The sequence below is a fragment of the Orycteropus afer genome, unplaced genomic scaffold (assembly GCF_000298275.1).
Source record: "Orycteropus afer afer isolate SDZICR_OR568_19922 unplaced genomic scaffold, OryAfe1.0 scaffold00569, whole genome shotgun sequence".
Classification (NCBI taxonomy): domain Eukaryota; kingdom Metazoa; phylum Chordata; class Mammalia; order Tubulidentata; family Orycteropodidae; genus Orycteropus; species Orycteropus afer.
The window spans coordinates 694,305-715,375 of NW_006922156.1; the positions used below are offsets into that span (position 1 = coordinate 694,305).

General features: G+C 46.0%; 1 protein-coding gene across 1 annotated transcript in view; it reads left to right on the forward strand.

The window, feature by feature from the left end:
• Window positions 1-7,459: 7,459 nt before the first annotated feature.
• Window positions 7,460-21,071, forward strand: part of KANK1 (KN motif and ankyrin repeat domains 1) — a 42,457-nt gene continuing 28,845 nt past the window's right edge. The window contains exons 1-2 of the mRNA XM_007955982.2: window positions 7,460-7,490; window positions 17,322-19,997. Of these exons, the coding sequence (XP_007954173.1) occupies window positions 17,759-19,997 (2,239 nt within the window). The 5' untranslated portion in view covers window positions 7,460-7,490; window positions 17,322-17,758. The remainder of the gene's footprint in view (window positions 7,491-17,321; window positions 19,998-21,071) is intronic.

Here is a 21,071-nt window from a genome sequence, read left to right on the forward strand (position 1 = left end):
TCAACTTTCACACAAAGATGTCATTCATTGCTACAGGAGTAAGAGCTCGTACCTGTAGGCTGAAGTTCGCCTTTTTGAGTTTATAGTTTTGTTAAATTCCAGAAGGCCCTTTCTGATTGCTAAATCCATCTGGGGCTGTTTATTTTCATTTTGTTTTTCTAGTTGGGAGTCGCTCAGTGTGCCCTTAAGCTGCTTTCTTTTTCTTATATAAATACTATAAAACAAAATATGCGGGCTGGGTTTCCTATGAATACTATCGCTACCTGCCCCCCCTCCCGAAAAAAAAGTATTGTTGTATTAGAAGAGCCCTTTTTGTCCCACAGTCATAGCTTGTGCTACTGTTTTCTCTACTGGTATTATTTTTACAGATACTATTTTTGAAGAAAGTTGGAGAAAACAGCATTTCGTCCCCACGCTAGTTTCCTCTGTGTACACATGTGACAAGCTTGGGCTGGATTTCGGCAACATTCCTCACACAGTGGACACTGGGAAATAGCAGCTCGTCCTAGGATGCTGGGGAGTAAGAACAGGTTTCCCCCCACGCTGCGAAAGTTAAGGGTTCCTATAAAGCCCTTTGTAAGCCAAAATGGTATAAAGCAAAGAAGGGATTTCCCCATTCATTTATATGGGATTTTTTTTTTTTTTAATGAGCAAGATGTTTATTTATCTCAAGTAAATTAGGCAGATCGGGGCTGATACACTGGTTTTGTAATCATCAGAGATCCAGGGCCCTCTCTTTTTACTCTGCTATCCTCACACATGGCTTGCCCCAAAGGGCTCCAACGACTGTCCCATATAGCTCCGTCCAGTCCTTTGGCATTGTAGCCAGCTGAAAAAAAGGAGGACAGTCTTCCTGTACTTAAAAAAAATTTTTTTTTTACTTTTATTGTGATAAAAACATACACAATACATTTTCCAACATAACAACTTCCACATTTACAGCTCAGGAACATTGATGATACTTTTCATGTTGTGCCACCATTATTGCTATTCTTTTCCAAAATACTCTGCCACCATCAGCATAAACTCAGTGCCCTGCAAACAAAGCTCCCACTGTCCCCCTCCCTCCTGCCCCTGGTAACCCCTAATAATCTTTGGTGTGTGTGTGTATGTGTGTGTGTGTGTGTGTATATGTGTGTGTGTGTGTGTGTATATATATATATATATATATATACATATATATATATATATAAATAAAAATAAAACTCACTGCCATTAAGTCATATCTGACTCATGGTGACCCCGCCTTGGGTTTTCCAAGGCAGTATCTCTACAGAAGTAGATTGCCCAAGCCTCCTTCCGAGGAGTGGCTGAAGGATTTTAACCACCAGCCTTCTGGTTAGCAGTCAAATGCCTTAGGCACTATGCCACCAGAGCTCCCATACATATCTAAGTGTGTGCATATATATGTGTGTATACATATATGTGTATGTACGTGTATATATACACACACACACACATATGCGGGGGGGTGTATATATATATATATTTTTTTTTTTTTTTTCCCCAACCTATCTAGGACTATCCCCTCCTTCCCCTCCTATCCCAGGTAACCAACAAAGAAAGTTCCATGTATAAACCTTTCCTTGACTTTTTGCAATAGTGGACTAATACAGTATTTGTCCTTCTGTGATTGACTTACTTCACTTAGCATAATGTCCTCAAAGTTCATGCATGTTATGTGGTGTTTTGCAGATTCTGTATTCTTTAGTGTTGCATAGTATTCCATTGTATATATGTACCACAGTTTGGTTACCGATTCCTACATTGATGGGCACTTAGTTTGTTATATGGGAAAAAGTTTTTAGCATTCCCAGACCCAAAAAAATAGCCTACCAGATCATACCAAATAACACACAAAACCTAAAATAACAGTAACATACAGTATCCACAGACACAGTTCAAAGCTTTGGTGACTTGATGCTGAGATGTGGGAAGTAGGCTGGGCTGCTCGCTGCCTTATTATCTGTTTACAGCAAAACAGATGCTGAAGGCTAGCTTTGCTTTTCTCCTTTTTTCGTGAAAGTGAAAATCCTCTTTGAATTATTTTTGATTAGTGAAAGCAGGTGTTAATAATAGATTTTTTGTAAAAGCAAAGTGGCATAGAGTGAACTTTTGAAAAGCAAGACCTGTATTGAAGAGCCTGTGAGGTATCTTGGCTATTTGGAGAAAGATTGTTTTGGGCAAAACAGTTGCTGTGACTTGTCACTGGGGCTGAGAGCTGGAAAAGAAGCCATTGTAACCCCAAGGCCTCTGTAATCATCATATGCCTCCTTAATATAATGTGGTTTTTATGAAGAACATAGCCCACTGCACTCCCAGAACAGACACCCTTTCCCTGTTCTTTCTCTTCCCTCCCACCTGCAGCTGGCTTCTGGCCCACAGGAGAGCTGATGGGACAGCCGGAGGGAAACTGCACTGCAGGATGGTCAGGTTGTGCCGGGAGCCCCTGGGTGGTACAGACACACAGGGTTGGTCGCTGTGGGCACCAGGGGCCTGGAACTGCACAATCACCAACGAGGTCTGCAGGTGGGAAATGAGGGCTTTGTGAGGACTTTGTGAGGATTTCCAAAGGTTGCTTCCAGCCCATGCTTCTTCAGCTGTATTTTACACCAGATTTCATAACATCGCGTGTTCAGTGCCCTGTGCCTTGTTCTTTGCTCATCCCATCTGGCAGCGCCTTTCCAGGTACAGCCTAACACCTGGCACAACCTGAAAAAGTAAAGTTGCTGTTGAGTCAACCCCAACTCATGGCAGCACCCTGTGTGTGGAGTGGTGCTCCATGACGTTTTCAATGGCTGGTTTTTCAGAAGTAGATCTCCAGGCCTTTCTTTCGAGCCACCTCTGGGTGGACTTGAACTTCCAGCCTGTCAATTATCAGCCAAGTGCATTAACCGTTTTGTACCACCCAGAGACTCCAGTGTGTGGCCCCCAGTTCAGGCAGTCCCTTCTGGATGATTGCCACACTGTGCTCTGTGGTTTGTAGGATGCAGTCTCTCCAAGCCTGGTAAAGAGGTCTCTACTCTTAGGGTTTCATTAGAGGCAGAAGAGTCAGATGTCCAGAAACACCCACACATGCCTTCATCCTCAACAAATATTTTCATTTGTTCATAATACACTTTAAAGGCTGAAAGATGTGTCTCTTTCTGCTTTTGTTTTGTTTTACTATTAGCATTGAGAGCTCCTTCCCAAGTGTAATTGTTGCCAGACTAGAGCTCTTCTGTCCCAGCCCTGGTATGCACGCACACACACATGTGCATACATGCACACATATGTACACACACGTATATATGTTTACACAGTACACATACACGGGCACATTACACACACATACCAGCATACATATATGTGTACACATACACAAGCACATATACATATATACATCTGCATGCATACACAGTCATACATATACATGTGCACATATATAGGTATACATACATAATCACACACAGGCACATATGACCTGTACACACATATGCATGTGTGGTTTTGTTTTTTGTTTACATGCATACACACATACACAAGTGCATCCCCTCCAAGGCTCAGGGAGCATCTTCTGACCCACCCTAGGAAGCAGATATCTTGAGAACAAATCTCAAGATCTTCTCAAACTCACTTGAGTTTGAATAAGTATCATAAACACCTCAAACCCATTTTATGGGAGTAAACAAAGGTAAGGTTGTCTTTGCCTCACATTTTTAGCCCTCACTATTCTCATCCTCCTCCTCTCATCTGTCATTTTTTCCTACCGTGGTGGATTGTGTCTTGCTGTGATGATGAAGCCTGTGCCTCCAGTATTTCAATACCAGCAGGGTCCCCCACAGTGGACAGGTTCCCACAGGCATTCCAGACTAAGACAGATTAGGAAGAAAGCCTTGACAACCTAAATTAGCCAGTGAAAACTTCATGGGGCACCATGAAATGAATGTGGTCCCACTTGCTTGCTTTGGGTAAGCTCTCAGCCGGGATCAGTTGCTGGAGGAGAACATCATGTTTGGTGAAGTGGAGGGACCCTTGGTGACGTAGGTTGGCATAGTAGCTGCAGCGACGGACTTGAACATATCGGCAATCATGAATATAGTGCAGGACTGGCAGTGCTGCATGTTGTACATAGGGTCCCCATGAATGGAGCTGAATCCATGGTGGCTGTCTATGTATCTATTCCCATAAACTGTTCCTCCATGTCAGATATGGAGCAGGTCTGCAGTCACGTCTCAGCGAGCTGAATCAGAGTCTGAATTCCCCAGATGTCCCCTGTCCTTCCCGCCTGCCATCACTCACACCACATCTGTCCCAGCTTAGGCTCCTGGACTGTAAAGACCCCACAGCATGTCTCTGCATTGAGTCATCCATCAGTTTAAAGAGAACTGTTTCTTTCCAGACATCAAAATGAGGTGATGAATGGAGCACAGGAGGGGGCAAGTTCAGGGCTCTGATTCTGATCTCAGGTTCTGCCCCCAGAGTCAAGACGCAGGGTGGCCAGGCCTTCTCGCATCCTCCTCAGCATGGGGCGGGGAGGGGGGTGGGAGACACAGGTGGAAAAGTGCTGACAAGCTCCAGGTTCTGGTGGTTCTAACATTCCACCTAACACTTAGTATCTAAATGAGTAAACGAAACTCACATGCAAAGGAATGTATGCTACTGGGAAGATTCATGGAGACTCAGACAATCCATACAAAACTCAAAGGAGGACACAGAAGGGAATTTTAATAGTGTTCAAAAATGCAAATCGGATTGCTTTGTTCCCTATTTAAAATTTAAAAAACACACACCCACTGCCATGGAGTCGATTCCTATTCATAGTGACTCTATAGGACAGGGTAGAACTGCCCCATAGGATTTCCTAGGCTGTAATCTTTAGGGAGGTAGACTGGCACATCTTTCTTCCATGGAGCGACTGGAGAGTTTGAACCACCAACCTTTTGGTTAGCAGGCAAGTGGTTAACCACTGTACCACCAGGGCTGTTTGTTTCCCTTTTCAGACCCTTCATTTCCTTCCAATTATACATAAGCACCCAAAACCCTCAGAAGGACTCCTAGGCCCTGCTTGAGTAGGATGAAATCAGGGCAAGATCAAGGCTTGGCCCCTTTCCACATCATGCAAAGTCATCTCTTCATCTCTGAAGAGTAACAGGTATATGTGGTTTCCCCTGCCTAGAACTTTGCACATCCTCTTCCTCCAAAATCCACCCCAACACACACACACTCTCTCTCTCTCTCTCTCTCTCTCTACCTAGTAGATTATCCAAATCCCCCAAGGATAGACCCCCTGCCTCCAGCCCAGATGGGGTCCTCTGCCCTCCCCTACTGTGTTACTATTATTGCTATTGGAGTGGGTTGCAACATTGTACTCCACTACTAGCCAGAAAGGTTCATGGTTTGAACCTACCCAGAGGCACATCAGAAGTCAGCCCTGGTGATATGCTTCCAAAAGGTCACAGCCTTGAAAACCCCATGGAGCATAGGTCTGCTCTGTACACATGGGGTCCCCTTGAGTTCCCTAATGTACCTGCTGTGTTTTCCTTTCATAGCACTTAGCAGTTATGTATTGATCTATGTGACCACTTGTTTGCCTGCTATAGTTTGTAAGTCCAGATGTCCATTTTGCTTCACTCCTAGCAGTGTCTGGCACATGGTGGGTGCTTAATAACTATTTATTGAATGAAAGAACAGATCTATCCTTCAGTCTGATGACTGCATCTTCCCTAGATCACTGTTCCATTTATGGGGTGTGGGACTGGTTAGAGTTGAAATATGGAGTTAATACAGAAAGGAGGAGCAATGAGAGATGGTGGAAGAGGTGAAGAAAGAATGCAGGTTCCCATCCCTGGAGACAAGTGAAGAGAGATGAAATCAGTTGTGAGAGGAAGTCTGAAGATACAGGGAGAGAAGCCAAAAGGAGTTAGGAATGTGGGAATAACCACCATATTAAAACTTGGCTGTATAAGCAAGCCAAGCCTGTAAAACTGCACAGTTAAGCTATGTGTGCTGTGGCTGGTGGCCTCATGTTTCTTTTGAACTCCAGGCATGAACTTTTGCTTTCTTCAGTATTGTTGTTTTATTTGCATGAAGTATGCAGGTTGTGGTTTCAAACAGCCGTAACCTGAGAAGTCTTGGTAAAATTGGATGTAGGTGGTACAGGGATTCAGGCTTCCTAAAACCAAAACCAAGCAAGTCATGGTCAAGTCGATTTGGGGGAGTTAGGCCGTCTACTTCCATAGTGATACTGCCTCGGAGGGGTTACTATGAGTTGGGTCTGACTTGACGGCTCATAACAACAACAACTTGACGACCCCAAGTGTGTCACAGAAGAACTGAGCTCCATAAGGTTTTTAATGGCTCTAATCTTTCCAAAGTAGATGACGAGGCCTTTCTTCCAGGGGACCTCTGGGTGGACGTGAACCTCCAACCTATCCCTCAGCAGTGGAACACATCCATCATTTGCACCACCCGCATACTATTTCAGTCTTCTTAGAATAGATCCAAACTCCTGGCAGGTGCCCAATCTGTGTTGAATGAATGAATGGATGTATTAACTGGGAGGGAAAATGAGCAGGTGTTAAAATAATTCTTCAGTAAATGTAGAAACAAGATAAAATCTCATATGCCAAACATTTAAAAAAAAAAAAAAAAAAAACAGACAAAGAACACCTACGTTATTGTCCTTTTCCAGTGATTATTGAATGTTCTCCAGAAAATGGTATTTCCCAGATTTGGAACAAGGAGCCCCGGCAGATAGAGGTGCTTAATGCTGACAGAGCCACCAAGAGAACCTTCCCATTAAACCTGTTCAAAGGACACGATCCAGCCCTGTCATTCTGATCCCACTGTCGTGCCTAGGAAGGCTGGTTTGCTCACTCAGGCACTTTCAGACTTTTGAGTAATTAACGTCATGAGAACTGTGTTCTGGCCTCCAGTTCATTCTGCTGGTTTTCTTTCCTGCCTTGAGGCTTCAACTGAGGTGGAATCTTTGGGCTGCCTGGAACAGCAGGATGCTCGCACACTCCTGCTTTCACTGTGGGAATCCACGTTAGTTATATGCTTTCTGGGGCCTAGTGCAGCTCTTTGGGCACAGTCTCCAGGATTCATGTGAGAGGGAACAGCACGTTAGTGGGAATTAGTGAAATTCTTGGGTTTCAACAGTGGAGTAGAGGGTCTGGTAAGGAAAACATCATCAACAGTATGTGAAAGTCGGGCACCTGGCTACAATTAGTTTTCATGGCCATTAGTCAGTAATTGGGCCTCCAGTGAGCGGCAGTGAAAGCAGAACAAAGAAGTCAGTGTATCCTGATAGATAAAATCATAAAGGCAACATTTTGTCCATTCAAAAGGCCACCAGGGCCCAGTTTTTAGAAACCTCCAGTAATTTTTGCTCAAAGCTCACATGATCAAGTATGTAGAGAAGTACTCAGTGCCCAGCAATAAGGACATGTTCCTCTATCTAATAAAAACTTTATTCAACAATCTTAATGTAAATTGGAGGAGCTCTGGTAGCGTAGTGCCTAAGGCACTTGACTGCTAACCAGAAGGCTGGTGGTTCAAACCCACCAGACACACCTTGGAAGGAAGGTTGGGCAATCTACTTCCGTAGTGATACTGCCTCGGAAACCCAAGGAGGGGTCGCTATGAGTCGGGTACGACTCGACGGCACATAACAACAACAATAACAACAAATGTAAATTGGAGTTGAGAAATAATTTTTTTTTCATAATATGTCCCAGTACATCAATCAACTAGCATATTCCCCGGGGATTCTCAGGCCAGCGTCATCTCTCAGCCCACCTACCCGCTAGACACCCACCTACCCACTAGACACCCACCTACCCACTAGACACCCACCTACCCACTAGACACCAAGAGGTCACAGAGTCTCACTTCCTCCTTCCTTAATTTAAATCATAAGGCCTAATTAAAACCGAAGGCACTCAGATGGTGTAGTGGTTAAAGCATTCAACTGCTAACCAAAAGTTAGTGGTTTAAACCTACCAACCGCTCCTCAGAGAAAGGTGAGGCAGTCTGCTTCCATAAAGATTCATAGTCTTGAAAACCCTATGGGGTAGTTCTACTTTGTCCTATAGAGTCACTGTGCATTGGAATCGATGAGACAGAAAAAAAAAAAAAAAAAACTAAATGCCATCAAATTGGTTCCGACTCATAGTGACCCCCTCTTTGGGTTTCTGAGGCGGTATCACTGCGGAAGTAGATTGCCCAGCCTTCCTTCTGAGGAGTGGCTGGCTGGTGGGTTTGAACTGCCAGCCATCTGGTTAGCAGTCTAATGTCTTAGGCACCAGAGCTCCTCAGGAGACAGCAATGGGGTATTTTTGAGGTTTTTTAAAACTTTAAATCAAGTTTAAGTGAAAATTAAAAAAATGTACTCAGTACTTGTTCATGGAAAGATACTGTTATTTCACCCTGCCATTGAGCATGGTGTTACAGTAGCACTAAGAATTGGAAGACTTGAAGATGACAGCTTATATGGCCCAATTCTCAGTCACTGGATATGATGTGTTGACTCTGCATGTGTCTCTAGCACAGGGTTGCTCGCTCCCAGCACTGTTGACATTTTGGGCCAAATCATTCTTCGTGGTGGGGGGCTGTCCTTTGCTTTGTAGGATGTTGAGCAGCATCCCTGGCCTCTGCCCACTAGATGCCAATAGCACCCTCCTTCCAATCATGACAACCAGAAAAAAATGCCTCTAGATATTGCCAAATAGCCCCTTTCATGGCAGAATTGCCCTGGTTGAGAACCACTGCTAGCAGGTTAATCCTCCCAATGCTACCCTTTAATGTTCCATCCTAGCAAGTACACTCATGGTTATTTTTCTTTAACTCAGATATTATTTGGACAGTTAAGTTTAGTTCCATGAAATGCCAGAATCATATAATACCTTGTGAATCAAAGTGAAATTATTATTATTATTTTAAATTGTGATTTGGGTGAAAATTTACAGAGCAAATTCACTTTCCATACAGCAGTTCACATGCACTTTGTCTCATGACATTGACCACAATTTACCACAATGCAACAGCTCCCCTCCCACTTCCTCCCGATAGTTACCTCTTCCCTGTGTCCATCCCTTCATGCACCCCTGCCCCCTGAGCTGTCTCCTTGTGCATAAAAAGCCTTTATTTCTCCCATGATTGTTCTTTCCAAGGAGTGTATCTACTGCAGGTAAATGTTCAGCTCCTAAGCCTGTCTTTTCTTAGGCTGGAAATCACAGGCATGGGTTCAATTCCAGACCTGAAGGGCAGTTAGGGGCCATAGTCTCAGTAGTTCCACCAGGCTCTATCAGACCAGCAAACCTGGTCGCCCTTCCCCCTGCCCCCACCAAATGATTTTGAGTTTTGTTCCACATTGTTCTTCTCTATCCAGGATCTCCTACATAGATCCCCCTCCAAGTGGTTGACAGTGGTAGACGGGCACCATCTAGTTCTTCTGGTTTCATAGTCGTATAGGTTGCTGATCACATGGTGTACCGGTCACTAGGACTAATTGTTTCCATGGATCTTTAGCTTTCTTCATTCTTCTTTGCTCTGGACAAGGAGAGACCCATCACTGCATCTAGATGACCGCTTGCAAGCTTTTAAGTTCCCAGTCGCTACTCACCAAAGTAGGAGGTGGAACAATGGTTTGTGTAGTCCTTTATGCCAGTTGAGCTTGATGTCCCCTGTGACTGTGGTCCCGAGCCCACAGGTTCAACTACTCAGTCCCTCTGGGTAGCTGGCTGTGACCAAGAAGTGACTACAACCTTGTCCCTTGTCAGCTTTACTATACATCTGGGAATTCAGATCATACAAATACACTTATAGGACCATTGTCTGCCAACCCTATACATGGTCTTGGGTACACTCCCTGCTTCATAGACATACCTAATAGTTCAGCTTATCCACCCATCTATCCAGCCGTATACCCATGTTTGCCTTCACTGACAACATAGTACTGTATGTACAAAAGGGTTCATTTTTGTTGTCTATACCTCCCATATACCTCTCTATATCTTCCTTAGTGCCACCATGTTGATCACTCACATTTGGTACATTGCCCTTCACTTCACCCAAATCAATACTTATCTCTACCTATCTAACAGTGTTCCCTACCTTCCCCTCCCACCCCTGGTAACCAACAAAGAAAATTTCCTTCCATAGATAAACCTTTCCCTGACTTTAACAATAACGGACTAATACAATATTTATCCTTCTGTGATTGACTTATTCTCTCAGCATAATGTCCTCCAAGTTCATCCATGTTATATGGTGTTTTGCAGATTCTACATTATTCTTTAGGGTTGCATAGTATTCCGTTGTGTGTATGTACCAAAGTTTGGTTAGCCATTCCTCAGTTTATTGACACCTAGGTTGTTTCCATCTTTTGGCTATTGTAAATAGTGCTGTGATGAACATGGGTGTGCATATGTCTGTTCTTATCGCGGCTCTCACTTCTTTAGGATATATACCTAGTAATGGAATGAATGGTTGGGTCAAATGGTATTTCTAATTCCAACTTTTTAAGGAATCGCCATACTGCTTTCCACAGTGGTTGTACCATTCGACAGTCCCACCAACAGTGTATGAGAGTCCCAATCTCCCTGCATCCTTGCCAGCATTTGTTATTTTCTGTCTTGTTGAACTTTACTACTAGTGCTGGAGCAAGATGGCATCTCATTGTTGTTTTAATTTGCATCTCTCTAATGACTAATGATCGTGAACATTTCTTCATATGTTTGTTGGCCGCCTGAAGTAAAATGATGTTTTGAATATCCATATCTTCATCTTATGTTGTTGTGGCAGAAGAATTGCAAGGAAATTTCAGATTGTTCTTCAGGCCATAAACCAAGCCCCTCAACAGAACATTATGTTTTACAGGTCGTAAATATAGAAAAGGAGTCCCTGCTGGTATGGATGGTTGACATGCTCAGCTGCTCACTGAAAGGTTGGAGGTTTGAGTTCACCCAGGGGTGCCTCGGAAGAAAGGCTTGTCCACCTATTTCCAAAAATGTCAGCCCTTGAAAACCCTGTGGAGCACAGTTCTACTCCCACACACATGGGGTCACCATTCCTATGGCAGCTGGTTAGTTCAATACAGAAAGAGTAAAATTACCATCAGTTGCTTGATTTCAAATTCTCTCCTGATACAGTGAGTCTGGGATGGGCATAGGGAGGTATCTCCAATGGGTGCACCCACATTTGGTGTTTGGTTTCCCCAAAGTCATGAACTGTGTAAACTGGGCTGGAAGAGGGAAGGAGGAAGCGAGACTCTGACCTCTTGGTGTCTAGTGGGTAGGGGGGCTCAGAGATGGTGCTGGCCTGAGAGGCCATGGCCACTGTCAGCAGCCCAGCCACTTACCTTGATGCACAGGCAAACAGCCTGACACAGCTCTTAGCTTCACACAGCTGTGCATTTCAGTTTGTTGGTTTGTTCTTGGCATCTTCACCCCCACTAGACTGTGGACGTCATGAAAACAGGAACTTTGTCTCTTTCATTCACACTTGTGTACCCAGCTCCTAGAACAGGTCCATAGTAAACAAAGGGAGATAGATAGGCAGCCCTAGTTACCTAAGATGGCCGCAACATAAACACCACACGTGGGTGGCTTGAAAGAACAGGAATTTATTGTCTCACAGTTTTGGAGGCTGAAGTCCAGATCTGGGCAGTGGCTGGAAGCAGGGGAGATTTCCTTCAGTAGAGTTGGGCGTTCTGGGTCATTCCTTGGCTTGTAGAGGGATCGTCACAGGGTGTCTCTCTTCCCCGGTATGTCTCTCTGTGTCTGTATTCCCCTTTATAAGAGACCACTCAGATAAGATTAGGTTTCAGAGCTACCCAACTTGATAGGACCTCATTAACATAACAGAAGAAAAACTTTTCCAAATAGTCGCATTCACAGGTACAAAGGTTAGGACTTCCAACACCCAATTCAGTCTATAACAGCTAGACATGCGTTTATTATTAGTTGAATGAATGAAGTTTTATTTTTGTCTTTTCTTTTTTAAATTGGCCCACACTCATGTTTGGATTTTAACTGGTCCTCTTGGATTTAATCTCTTTCCTGACCTCTGTCTAATCCACACACATGCAGACAGTCTTCATTGGCCTCCTCTCCCCGGCACAGGGTCTGGTGTGCAGCCCAGCAGTGACTAGGGGGAGCCAGGCCTGGTGGCCTCTGTCCTCATTCAGCTGGCAGCCAGACCTTTCTGTCCAGTCTTTCTTCCCTTGGGCTGCACTGGCAACGTCTACCCGGCTCTTCCCCATGTAGTCCTCTTCCCCTTCACTGATTCATCACAAACCTGTCTTCAAACTTATCTTCAGAAAGCAGCCCCTAGTGGATCCTCTTCCATCTAGTCACTAGCCCACGTATTAGCGTGCTGTTTTTGTTGATAGTACGCCTTTGTGTCTGCGCTCAATTAGAGTTAGGTTTAGAGTGTCAGCCATTTGCCACCCAGCTAGACTCTGTCTCTTCACTTCGTTTCTTGCATATTCTTCCTCCTACTCTTCCCACTGAATTAGGTGCCTTTTCTATACCTAATGAAGCCCACCAGAAATGCTACATTACAAAAGCATAGGTGGTGCCAGGAACCATCCTTACCACTGCCCTTCCAGACATTCAGAAAATTCTTACATTCAGAAAATTCTTGTGAACGCCAGATAGCCCAGCCCTCAATTCTAGGATATTTCGTTAGAAAGCTGTTCCATTTGAGAGATACAGCCAGCGGTATTGGACTGGGTGGAAGCAGGCATAGCTGCATTACTCAGAAAAGGCCTTATTGGGTAGTCAGGATTCTCCGTATCACCCACTCAGATTTTTTTAAACTGTTGCTATTATGCTTCTAGGAGCTCTGGTAGCATAGTGCCTAAGGCATTTGACTGCTAACCAGAAGGCTGGTGGTTCAAACCCACCAGCCACTCCTCGGAAGGAAGATGGCAATCTACTTCCATAGAGATAGCACCTTGGAAACCTAGGGAGGGGTTGCTATGAGTCAAATCACCTCAACAGCAGTGAGTTTAGTTTTTGGTTTGATTATACTTCTTAGTTATTCTTGAATTTACAAATTGTTTTGTCGTGAAAAAGTTTTATTGTAGCATCTCCCTGGTTTATCATTTAGTATTTCTTCAAGGTCTAGTCTTAATTTTTTGAGGGGGAGAGAGGATTGTGGCAGAGACATGTACCCACTAGGATTCAGTTTAGCTGCAGGTAACAGAGACCCCAAACAAACAATAGCTAAAGCAGAAGAGAGGTTTGTTCCTCCTTCCTATAGAAGTATAGAGGAGCCTCTCCAGGAATGGTATGAAAGCTTTGATCCCTGAAGCCCTTGGAGATCCAGAGTCCTCCATTCACTAGAGGGTGACCTCGTGGACCAAGATAGCTGCTTGTGTACCATATGTTACATCTGTCTTCCAGGTAGCAGGATGGAAGAAGGGACTAAGAATAAAGAAGGCCAGAGAGCTATTCCTGAGCCTTATAAGGAAGGACTTACAACTCCTAAGAGTAGCTACATGACATGTCACTACAGTTATGGCCCCACTAATAGTAAAGGAGGCTAGGGAAATACAGCCTTTAAATTTGCCCAGCTAAAAATCTCCAGAGCACTGAGATTTTTGTCAAAGTTCATTGTGTCACATATTCAAGTATGTATTTCTTCCGGAAACATTTGTAAACATCAAAGTTGTCCCCAGCATCTTGTTAATTGGTATGTGGTTGGAAGGGCAGAGCAATGAAGGGAATTTTGAACTCAACTTTTTACTGTCAACATGCTCTTATCCTAGCCCAGGGAGACATACAGGAAGCAACTGGAAAATAAAGCTGAAGCCCCTGAGTGCCACATTTATGTTAATGTATGTAAAAGCGCACTAGAAAGCAGGTGATAATCAGTAACGGCACTAGATGTCTGTCTGTGGTTACAGAATAATTTTTACCATGGACAGTTTCTTGTGGAGCTCACACCTTGAGGACACATCTTGCTCTTCCTGTTGACAGAGAATGAAACTTGGATTACAGATCCTTGGGGCTGTCTGCTTTACCACTCAGGAAGCCTCAGCCAGGTTCAGAATGGCCCTGGTGCAGGCAGTGTCAGGAAATAATAAAGCCAAGCATGGTTACATTCAAACCACCACTGATGCCCAGTTTTTAAAGTCCAGAGTTCATCTGGGGATAATTCAGTGTGACCCAAACCTTTCACAATTTCTATGAATTGAATTTAGAAATAACGTAGGGGAGGGGCCAGTTAATTTTGGCTGTGAAGTGTGTTGTGTTTTGCTGTCCCAAATTCTGAAATTACATCCATTCATTTCATTTTGAAAACATTGTTTGAAGGGAAAAGACAAAACAAAAATTAAAGTTTCCTATTCACAATGCTTAAGCTATAATGTTAAATGGAAGAAGCAGCTGTGCTGAGAAATCTTAAAGGAGCTATGTCAAAATACTAATATTTGGCACTAGAGGTGAGATTCTGAGTGACTTTCTTCTTTAAATGGTTCTGAACGTGCCGCTTTCTCTTTTTTACAAGTAGGTACCCGTTTTGTAACTGGAAGTGGAAAAGACTTCTTGTTTGGATGTTTATTTTCTTTTGGTATATAACATTAAAAGAAACAAAGGTTTCACCAGCAGCAAAGCTCAGCCGAAGTGAACTCTGAGGAGAACTGCTTGTTAGGGACCACGTTGAGAAGAGTCGGTGGGGTGCTCTGGAACCAGTGGGTCCTGACATACAGGCCCTTTCGGAACCTGCGAGAACACTGGGGTCAGTTGTGCCTCTGGGCTTCCTGAGATGAGGGAGGACCGAGGCCGCTTAGCTTGCCACACAAGAACACAAACTCTTTCATGAAGAAGTGACTGGTACAGGGGAGACAGAGCCTCTCTCTGTGGCGATGTTTAAATTGCTGGCCTTATTTTTACTCCTGGCAACAGAGCACTGGAGCACACGCGTTTTCAAAAGAGCCCGGTTTCCTGTTTTCATTAAGCAAACAGGGAATGCCGAACAGCTGAGTGTGTTAGGGGTGGTGTAACCCAAGCTGCAGCGGGTCTCCATTGGTGAACCGTCGGCCTATGGTGTTTGTGCGTGGCCTGGCTAAGCTGACACGAATGTTGGACCTCCTTTCCTTATGGGGTGAGGAACGCGGGCGTCTGAGGCCGAGCCCTGGTGCGGCGAGCTCACTGGGGTGCAGCGCAGCGAGGCAGACGGGCCGGCGGCTCCTGGTAGGTGCGTGGGTGGGCGGCGCGCAGGCAGGCGAGTGAGTGGCGTGGGCGGACGAGTGGATAGCTCAGGGCCTAAGCATCGCTGCCTCAATTCTCCCGTGTACGATAGAGGGCCGGGAAGAAAGGCTGTGAGCCCAGCGGCCTCTGCTCTCCACTCGGGAGACCCGGCTGGGTCCAGAGTGGGCTACTTCAGCCTCACTGGCTCGGGGCCGCAAGAGCTCCCTGCCTCTGCCTGACACCGGAGCCTGCAGTTTCTCTTTGGTTATGGAATTCCAGACAGCCCTGGAAACAGGTCTGGCTGCATAGTTTGAGTGAGCGTGTTCTCCATGTGGCATTGAAAACTTTGAAATAAGAAAGAGAAGAAAAGGCAAGTTTCATTAGCTTGAGTATTCCTTTCACGGCCAGGCACTTCTGCTAGACTCACACTCTTTCTTAAGCTAGAAAACAGTCGATTGCTGCTGAGCGCTTCTTAAAAAATACAGTTGTATTTCTGCGTGTGTTAGAATTGAAATCTAGTGCTTTAATTTCTAACTGCTAGAGCAATATAATGTTTTAAATTTTAACACAGGTTTATAATCCTTTTATTCTCTTGTTTGGCAGTCTTACTTTTTGCATTCCAACATTTTAAGGGGAAAGGGGGTGAAATGGAGGCAAGACTCTTAAAATTTTATTCAGCGTATTCCCACTGTCAGGTAGTATTGGGGGCTGGGGGGCAGTCAGGAAACCCAGAAACTTGACAGTAATCAGGTGGGTTCATATACCTAGGATAAGTATATATGCAGATGACTTGGCGTTTTCTCTCATTGCTTTTAAGACCTTAGCACTCTGGAAGAGCTCAAAAAATGTAAAGCTTGTTGGTATGATTCTAGGATCTTACTTGATCTTACAGTTTCAACAAAAACGGCCTTGCTTTTAAGTTTTGAAAGACGTAACCCAGGTCAGCAGCAAGATCTGTGCTTTGAAAGGTTCTTGTGTTTTCTTTGTATAAATGTTTGGTTTAGCCAGAAGTGAAGTGCCACATGACTGCAGTGGTCAGAGTCTAGGTTGGCCCGAGTTTTCATTCTCCTTTGCATCTGTTTGGACTCCTCATGAATATAAAACAAGGGCATATTCTTGGGATAGTGAGTAAAAATCGAAAAGAAGTCAAGTGGAGATTTTTGTTCCAAATTGGGAGAGGTTTTTGGTGGTGATTGTTTTTAAGCAGGGGGATGAAGTGAGCAATGGACAACACAAAGGAATTGAAATCTACCCTCTGACTGTGTTCTTACACATACGCCGCTGCCGCCAGAGTTAATCATTCAGTGTCCTCTGTGTCACCGCTTTCTCAGCAAGGAAGGTGTGAAGGTAAAGTGTGGTCTTACGGCCAGCCACTAGGGGGCGCTTGGCTGCTGTTTAGAAGGAGCCGGAGGCAGGCAAACTCTCCCAGGTTCCCTGGATCTGCTTCTGACTTACTCTGTTATTCTAAGACTTAACTTTTGTGCTCAGATTACATTTTGTAAAATAAGAATCTTAATGTCTACTTTCCACATTCAAAGGACCACAGAGGACAAAAGCAATGATGTGTTTGAAAAAGCTTTCAGATCTTTTTTAATACATGCTTTCAAACAAAATTAAATTATTTAGGAAGGACTTCGGTGTTTGGCTCTTTAAAACCATTGTCTCATGACATTCTTTTAACGAACTATGAGTTAAAAAAATATTCTGTATTCTTGGAGCCCTGGTGGTGCAGTGGTTAAAGCACTTGACTGCAAATCGAAAAGTGGACAGTTCGAACTTACCAGCTGTTCGAAGGGAGAAAGATGTCTGCTTCCATGAAGATTTACAGCCTTGGAAACACTACAGGGCACTTCTACTCTATCCTCTGGGGGCACTGAGTCGCATTCGACAACAGCGGCAAGGGGTTTAGTTTTGGTTTTGGTATTCTCCATTTTTGCTTAGCAGGAAGCTGCAGTCCAGAGAGGTTTATTGACTTGCTTACCCAGCTGTAAGTTGTACTTCCAGGATGAGAACTTAGGTCTGTCAGACTCTTGACAGTCACAACAGCTCACCACACTGCACCACGCATGAACATTAGTTTGTACTCCTGCGTATCGCACAAGGCATTACAACGATCTCCTCTCTCTCTCTCTCTTATAGGAAAAGCAGATGACGTTCTGAATGGAGACCATGACAAGGAACAGAGAGACCCTTACTTTGTAGAGACCCCCTATGGTTATCAGCTGGACTTAGACTTCCTCAAGTATGTGGATGACATACAGAAGGGAAACACCATCAAGAAACTGAACATCCAGAAGAGACAGAAGTCTTCCACACCATGCCCAGAAGCCAAGGCCACACATGGTCGGCAAGGTGTGTGGACGTCCACCGAATCCCTCTCCTCCTCTGACAGTGACAACAGCAAGCAGTGCCCTGGCTTCCTTCTAGCCAGAAGCCACGTGACGTCAACCCCAGTTCCAAGGCCATCTGCTCCTCTGGAGACCTCTCCCACCTTCCTTACCCTTCCAGAAACTCGACAGCTGCCACCTCCCTCTCCCCAACTTCCAAATCACAACCTTCATGTCACCAAGACACTGATGGAGACCCGGAGAAGACTCGAACAGGAGAGAGCCACCATGCAGGTGGCACCAGGGGACTTCCGAAGGCCCAGGCTGGCCAGTTTTGGAGGCATGGGCTCCACAAGCCCTCTCCCCTCCTTTTTGGGTCCCGGAAACCACAACCCTGCCATGCACCAGCTTCAGAATGGTTTCCAGGGCAATGGGGATTATAGCAGTTATGGCCCAGCCGCCGCCACCACTTCCTCCATGGGAAGCTCCATCCGCCACAGCCCGCTGAGCTCAGGGGTCTCCACTCCAGTGACCAACGTGAGCCCCATGCACCTGCAGCACATTCGTGAGCAGATGGCCATTGCCCTGAAGCGCCTGAAGGAGCTGGAGGAGCAGGTGCGGACCATCCCTGTGCTCCAGGTCAAGATCTCTGTCTTGCAAGAGGAGAAAAGACAGCTGGCCTCACAGCTGAAAAGCCAGAGGGCTGCCCCCCAAAACGATGTCTGCGGTCTCCGGAAGCGATCCTACAGTGCTGGGAATGCTTCCCAGCTACAGCAGCTCTCCCAGGCCCGGAGGGGTGGCGGGGAGCTGTATATCGACTATGAGGAGGAAGAGATGGAGAGCGTGGAGCAGAGCACGCAGAGGCTGAAGGAGTTCCGGCAGCTCACAGCAGACATGCAGGCCCTGGAGCAGAAGATCCAGGACAGCAGCTACGAGGCCACCTCGGGGCTCAGGGAGAACGGGGAGTGCCGGCCCCGAGACAGCCGATCGGTGGCAGTGGGTGCTGATGAGACCATGGATGACATCGTCGTATACCACAGGGGCTCCAGGTCCCGGAAGGATGCAGCTGTCGGGACGGTCACTGAGACGAAGAATTCTGGCGTCGGTGTGACAGAGGCCATGCTGGGAGTAACCACAGAAGCCGACAAAGAAATTGAGCTGCAACAGCAGACCATAGAAGCCTTAAAGGAGAAGATCTATCGCCTGGAGGTACAGCTCAAAGAAACCACCCATGACCGGGAGATGACGAAACTGAAGCAAGAACTGCAGGCCGCCGGGTCGAGGAAAAAGGTCGACAAAGCCATGATGGCCCAGCCACTTGTCTTCAGCAAGATGGTAGAGGCCGTGGTGCAGACGAGAGACCAAATGGTAGGCAGTCACACAGACATGGTGGACGCCTGTGTCGGGACCACTGTGCAAACACACAGCATAGGCGTCTCCTGCTGGCCTGATTGTAAGAGCACTGTCGTGGGGCCTGAGCTGCCCATGAATCGGTGGATTGTTAAGGAGAAGGTGGAAGTGCATGACCGATGTACTGGGAGGTCTGTGGAGATGTGCGACAAGAGTGTGGGTGTGGCCGTCAGTGTCTGTGAGACAGGCAGCAACACAGAGGAGTCTGTGAACGACCTGACACTCCTCAAGACGAGCTTGATTCTCAAAGACATGCGATCTATTGGTTGCGGAGATTGTTCTGTTGACGTGAGGGTCTGCTCTCCAACAGAGTGCACCTCCCGGAGCATGAACACGGAGGTTGTTGGCCAGGTGGAAGTTGCTATCATGGCGGTGCCTCATATGACAAGCCAGCACACCAGCACATTTTTGAAACAGGAGGACCAATTCACCAACACTGAGATGGCCATACTTGTAGACTCTTGCACTAACACTAGCCCGAACACTTTGGACAAGCAGACCAGCACCCATGCTGTGGAGATGAGGACGGTGGCCGTAGGAGAAGGCCGTGTCAGGGACATCAGCTCCCCCCACAAGACACGGTCCATTGGTGTTGGAACATTGCTTTCTGGCAGTTCTGGATTGGAAAAGCCATCAGCCGTGAAGACCAAAGATTCAGGAGTGGGGCAGGTAAATATCAATGACCACTATCTGGTTGGCCTCAGAATGAGGAGCATAGCTTGTGGGCCTCCACAGTTGGCCGTGGGGCCAACAGGCAGCAGGAGGAGCGTTGGCGTTGGGGACGAGCCTGTCCAAGAGTTCCTGGAGAGCTCCCAGCCCCAGGCTCCAGCTGGAATGATGGCGGGCCTGGACCACTATATTGAGCGGGTCCAGAAGCTGTTGGCAGAACAGCAGACACTGCTGGCAGAGAACTACACTGAACTGGCGGAAGCTTTTGGGGCACCTCACTCACAGATCGGCTCCCTCAACTCACAGCTCATCAGCACCCTTTCATCCATCAATTCTGTCATGAAGTCAGCAAGCACTGAAGAGTTGAGGGGCCCTGGCTCCCAGAAGACCAGCCTGAGTAAAAACACAGGTAGGACACACTCGGAGAGGACTGGGGGTGGGGAAGGGCAGGGATCATGTATTTCCAGGAGATGAGGAATTTTGTAAACTGCTAGAACCATTTTTTGGAACCATACCAAACCAAACACACTGCTGTCGAGTTGTATCCAACTCATAGCGACCCCTCCTTGGGTTTCTGAGGTTGTATCACTACGGAAGTAGATTGCCCAACCTTCCTTCCAAGGAGTGGCTGGTGAGTTTGAACCACCAACCTACTGGTTAGCAGTCAAGTGCCTTAGGCACTACACCACCTGTTCTGGTTACCTAGTACTGCTCTGACAAGAAATATACCACAAATGGGATGGCCTTAACAAACAGGGGTTTATTCTTAAAATTTGGAGGCTTTAAGTCAAAGTCAAAGTCCAGACTCCAGGGGCTGGGTGAAAACCCCTCAGCCTTGGGCTTTAACTCTGCCTCCAGCTGCTGGCCCACTGAAGCTAGAGGTGTTTCTTCACTCGGACAGCTGCTGGATACTGAGGCTGAGAAGCCCCAAGGTTGACAAATAAAATGGCACAGTCCTGATGTTACCAAACCACACGGCAGGCCATTAACTTAAGTCCATTGTAAGTCCCAAGGTCGGCAGAGCATGGCAGGCTGCTGAACAATGACATGGCTACATGCAGGGTCCAGGTGTGTCATAGGCTAGAGACCATTCCCAAGACTGTTGCTTATATACAGGAAGCAGGCCACATCCCAAAGGCAGCTACTCAGCTGCTTGTGGTAGATCCCACCATGGAGTTGATTGCCAGTCTCATCATGGAGAATAACTACCACCAGCCACCCAGCCACTCAACCAGGCCCAGCCAAGTTGATACACAAACATAACTACCACACCACCAGAGCTCCTTTTGAAACCATGGACAAAGCTTAATGGGTAGTGGCAGTGGCAGTGGGTAGGATGAAAACCAAGAGCCAAAATCTGTAAGCACCTCTTCTGATTCTCATTAGCTGGGAGCTTTATTGGTATCTAGCTGAGGTTGGGGCTGCAAGAAAAAAATTCAGTGTTGGGTGGCCAAGAGGTTGCCTTCTGTCTCGCTGGTTTGAT